The 4379-nt window shown below is 44.8% G+C and overlaps 1 protein-coding gene across 1 annotated transcript; it reads left to right on the forward strand.

The window, feature by feature from the left end:
* Positions 1-631: 631 nt before the first annotated feature.
* LOC311358899 (protein lifeguard 3-like) lies at positions 632-3592 on the forward strand (the record flags this gene model as incomplete). Its single annotated transcript, XM_084478999.1, has 11 exons — positions 632-911; positions 1021-1088; positions 1170-1234; positions 1332-1385; positions 1490-1540; positions 1630-1669; positions 1836-1873; positions 1976-2063; positions 2817-2912; positions 3148-3201; positions 3378-3592. 11 exons carry the CDS (start codon positions 632-634, stop codon positions 3525-3527), a joined length of 984 nt encoding a protein of 327 aa, XP_084335125.1. The 3' UTR covers positions 3528-3592.
* Positions 3593-4379: the final 787 nt, after the last annotated feature.

Genomic DNA, 4379 nt, shown 5'->3' on the forward strand with positions numbered 1-4379 from the left:
CCAAACCCCGAAGGTAACGCTTTTGTTCCCCACCCATATCCTAGAGTGACAAATTAATTTCTCAGCAACTTTGTGTGCGCAGTTTTCCTGAATAGTTCTTTTTAACTTCACCTTGATATTGTATTAGGGTGCAATTTCGGAGGTGCAATTTCTGTTGGTGTGTTTCATTAATCCAAAATGGTTAGAAGTAGGCCTATGTGTGTTACGAATTGTAGTTTCTTCTCACAGTTGTCTGTCACGCATGCAATGTGTTTGACTGTTTGGTTTGTTGAATGTAGGTCATATATGAGGAGAATACAGTGGGATGTGTAGTCTTATTAAACTAACTAAAATAAAATGGCAGTATAAATATGAGGACTAAAAAGAGTGCCTGCTTGGGTTTATTTGGATTGTGAATTGCAAATTACACACACACACACACACACACACACACACACACACACACACACACACACACACACACACACACACACACACACACACAGCAAACCATTCCGAGTGACTCTGTGTATTAGTGTCGCACTCATCCGCAGTGGTTTGTCCTCACACTGTGTTGTCCGACATGCTGAGAGCATGTTGGTGTTGACAACGTTGATCATTGCTGCTTTACAGGCGGCCCTGCTGCCTCACCATGACCAAAGACGACCAGCCTCCTACCTATGAAGAAGCCATCTCCCCCCAGTCCGAGGACCCCCGGCATCAGCCACAGAACGGGGACCACGGCGTTGGGCCCGAGCCTCCAGCCCCGCCGCCGGCTTACAGCCCCGGGCCCGGCGCCTCCCCCGGGCAGCCCGGCCACGGCAGCCCCCCCCAGGCTGGCGGCTTGTTGGCGGGGACGGGCTTCCCACCAGCTGGGATACCACAGTCCACAATACCCACCCTGTCCGCCGGAGTGTCCGTTCACAGCCAAGGTTCCTGAGAGCGATTGCTCTCAAGCGATATGAGTACAACCAATACAAACAAGTAGTAGCTAGGAGTACAAGTAGTTAATTCTCAACTGTTACTGCGTTCTGCGTATAGGTGCTATGGATGACTTTCTAAGCGATCAATGGGAGTGTGTTTCTGTCCGGCATGCTTTCATCAGAAAAGTAAGTGCTTTATTTATTAATGCATTTATAGCAGACACATGTGTTCATCGTCAATATTCTAGTTTGTCTGTATTTGAGCAGGTGTACTTCATTTTGGCTGCGCAACTTTCCTTCACTGTTGCGATTGTAGCTGTGTTCACGTTTGTGTAAGTCCCTCTGTTTGTGCTCATTCAAATGAAAATGATGAGGAAATGAAAGGTAATGTGATGTCAATGTGATAACTAACAATCCCTTTCACCCTAGTGACCCAGTGAGACTGTTTGTCATCCACTACCCAGCTCTGTACTGGGCGTCATTGTGAGTGGCTGGAAAACAAACAAACAAACAAACAAAAAAGCAATACATTGAATTTGTTATTTTATTCATAAATGTTTGAAATTGTAACTTCTATCTTTCCATAGTGCCATTTATTTTGTAGTTTACTGTGTTCTCATCTGCTGTAAGGAGCCAAGGTAATCACAGCTCTGCCTTTACCCTCATATTATATATATATATATAGACAAATACATATTTGATGTACATATTTATATATGTGTTATAGGAGGCGCTTTCCATGGAATGTTGTGCTACTAATGATTTTTGTAAGTAGACCTTTTAAAAAGCTGACATTATTTTATCATCAATTCATCTTGATTTGATTTAGATAAAGGCATGTTTTAAAAATCATGTTGTCATTTGTATATCAAAGGATATAATATATATATATTGATTTATGCATAGTTGTATGTTTTTATGTTTGTCTCTTAGACACTTGCGATGTCGTACATGACTGGAACCATCGCAAGGTTAGTTTCTGTTTACTCTTTTACAATCTATGCCTTTGCTCATGTCCTACAACATTTCTAACGCAGTAGTTGTGCTCTCTGTTCATCCTCTTTTCTTCACAGCTACTATGACACAAAAGCTGTGTTTCTTGCCATCGGTATTACGACAATAGTTTGTTTGGCGGTCACAATCTTCTGCATCCAAACCAAGGTGAGCTGTAAACCATGGCCTGTTTGCAGAGGCGTAGCCTGTGGCTGCCTTGTGCAAGATACTTTGTCAGTGTAAAAAGAGCCCCATTGTGTCCGATTACAACGAGGCACTAAGATATTTAAATATTCATGGTCTGTTCTGGGGCAAGATGTTATGTGAATCCAACCGCTTGTTTGGAAGAAAACAGTTGGTTCCCTGCTGCAACAGCATGAAGGAATCCATGAAGTACATTTGTTTGTCATTATTATAACCCTTCCAAAGTATTCATTTTTTTTGTACTGGCAGACTATTAAAACAAGGGTATACAATTTCGAGAAACCAGCCAGAGTAAGCTAGATTTGGATAGGATCCAAACGAAACAATCCCGCCCCCCCTTTCAGACCTCCCTCCAGGCGAAAGCCGCTCCCCCAAAACACGACTAGCTTGCTAGCTTTAGCAACAGGTCTGTCGAAGACTATGGTCATGCGCCGTAGGTAAGGTCGCCAGACAGGTAGGCCATCCAATCATTTCTGTCGGGCCCAATAGACAGATTGGACAGGCTTGTTGCAGACCTTCCACATCCTCAGATACTGAATTTATTTGTCAATACATTTTTTCAGAGCATTTGATTTACCGGTTACCATTGGGATGTAAAGAGAATTTCAACAAATATGATACAAAAATGCATTGAAAATAAAAAGCCTTCTCCACCTCAAATGAATCACAATCAAAATCAAATAGAAATTGCTTGTTTTTCTTTTTGAAACCCCGCAGGTGGACTTCACTTCCTGCGGCGGCCTCCTGTGCATCCTGGCCGTGCTGCTCATGATCCTCGGGGTCATCACAGCCGTGGTGCTCTCCTTCCAATATGTGAGCCATCTCCCTCTCCCGCGGTGTCAGAAAGTAGAAGTATGAATGTGACGTTCATGGGAAGAAAAAAACGGACCAATGCTCCAGAGTCCTCACATGATGTGTGAGCACCACCAGCATCAGGGGAGAACGTGGTGGATTGACACACGCACGCACACACACAGACACACACAAACTCACACACACGCGCACACACGCCCTCTCCCGTCTCATATCTTGTACGCCCCTTCGACAGATCCCCTGGCTCCACATGCTCTACGCTGCAATAGGAGCCGTCATTTACACGCTGGTGAGTCAGTAGCCGGGCCACGCTCTTTCGCTCGCACAACGCCCGGGGGAGCCGGGGAGCCGTCGTGTCCGCATGTTCCCATTTGCCTCAAGAGAGAGGACCTGCTCTTCTCTCTCTCGGTTTTGTGTTTCACCCCCCCCCCCCCCGCCCCCGTCTCGTCTCCTGTGTTGCCTCAGTTCCTGGCCTACAACACCCAACTCCTCCTCGGGAACCGTGAGTTGGCCCTCAGCCCGGAGGAGTACGTCTACGGAGCCCTCTCCCTCTACATCGACATCGTTCAGATCTTCCTGTTCATCTTGGAAATCGGCGGAGCAGCCTTAGAGTAAGACGTGGAGACGCAGCCGCTGAAACCCGTCCATGGCCTGGACATACAGTAATATCGGCCTTCTTTGATATCTATTTGTTCTGTTCAAGGGTTCAGTGTTAGGTGGTGATTAAACTGCATCTATTGGAAATGACATGATGAAATTGAAACCTGGCCCTTTTTATAGATAAAGTGCAGAGTAAGTACCGGTATATCTCTGCGTGTTCATGAAAGTATGGAGAAGATAACATCAGAGGTCAGATGTGTTGATGCATTGAGTAGCTTCCCCACTATAGTACATATTAACGTATGTACCATGTTGTGACCAGATATCAGTATTGTTTTAGAATATTCTTGATTTTGTATGTTATAACATTAAAACATCTTGATCCCTCCATCCGCTCTATAAACCAGGTTAGTGTACTGTATTCATCCCTGTGTGTGTAACCTCAAGTCATAGTTGGTTCTTTAGAACTAGGTTAGTTATCCCACCCATCTTTTCATCCATCATTTTTCAGGAGTTAAAAAAGAACCTATCCAGGGTGGGATTTATGATGTTATAATATCACTAACTGCCATCCGCTGTTAATAAACATTTGAGATGGCCAACAATAAACTGGGCTTCGGCCCGGGACTCAATTCAACTCAGGGGGGCTTTTATACCTTCAGCCAATGAGGTCTGAGGAGAAGAATACCATTCGGACCCAATGCGATGGCTGCAGTGAAATGAAGGGGAATGCTGCAGCTGTGTTTATTACCGCGCTATCAGGGCTGAAACCCAACCTCATCTCATTCCCAACCAATCCTTGGTCACCTCAAGATGCCCTTTCAAATAGCAGGAATAATTCAACGATGGACAAAAACAGCATTCATT

This window comes from Micromesistius poutassou (genome assembly GCF_964030765.1).
Source record: "Micromesistius poutassou genome assembly, chromosome: 14".
Classification (NCBI taxonomy): domain Eukaryota; kingdom Metazoa; phylum Chordata; class Actinopteri; order Gadiformes; family Gadidae; genus Micromesistius; species Micromesistius poutassou.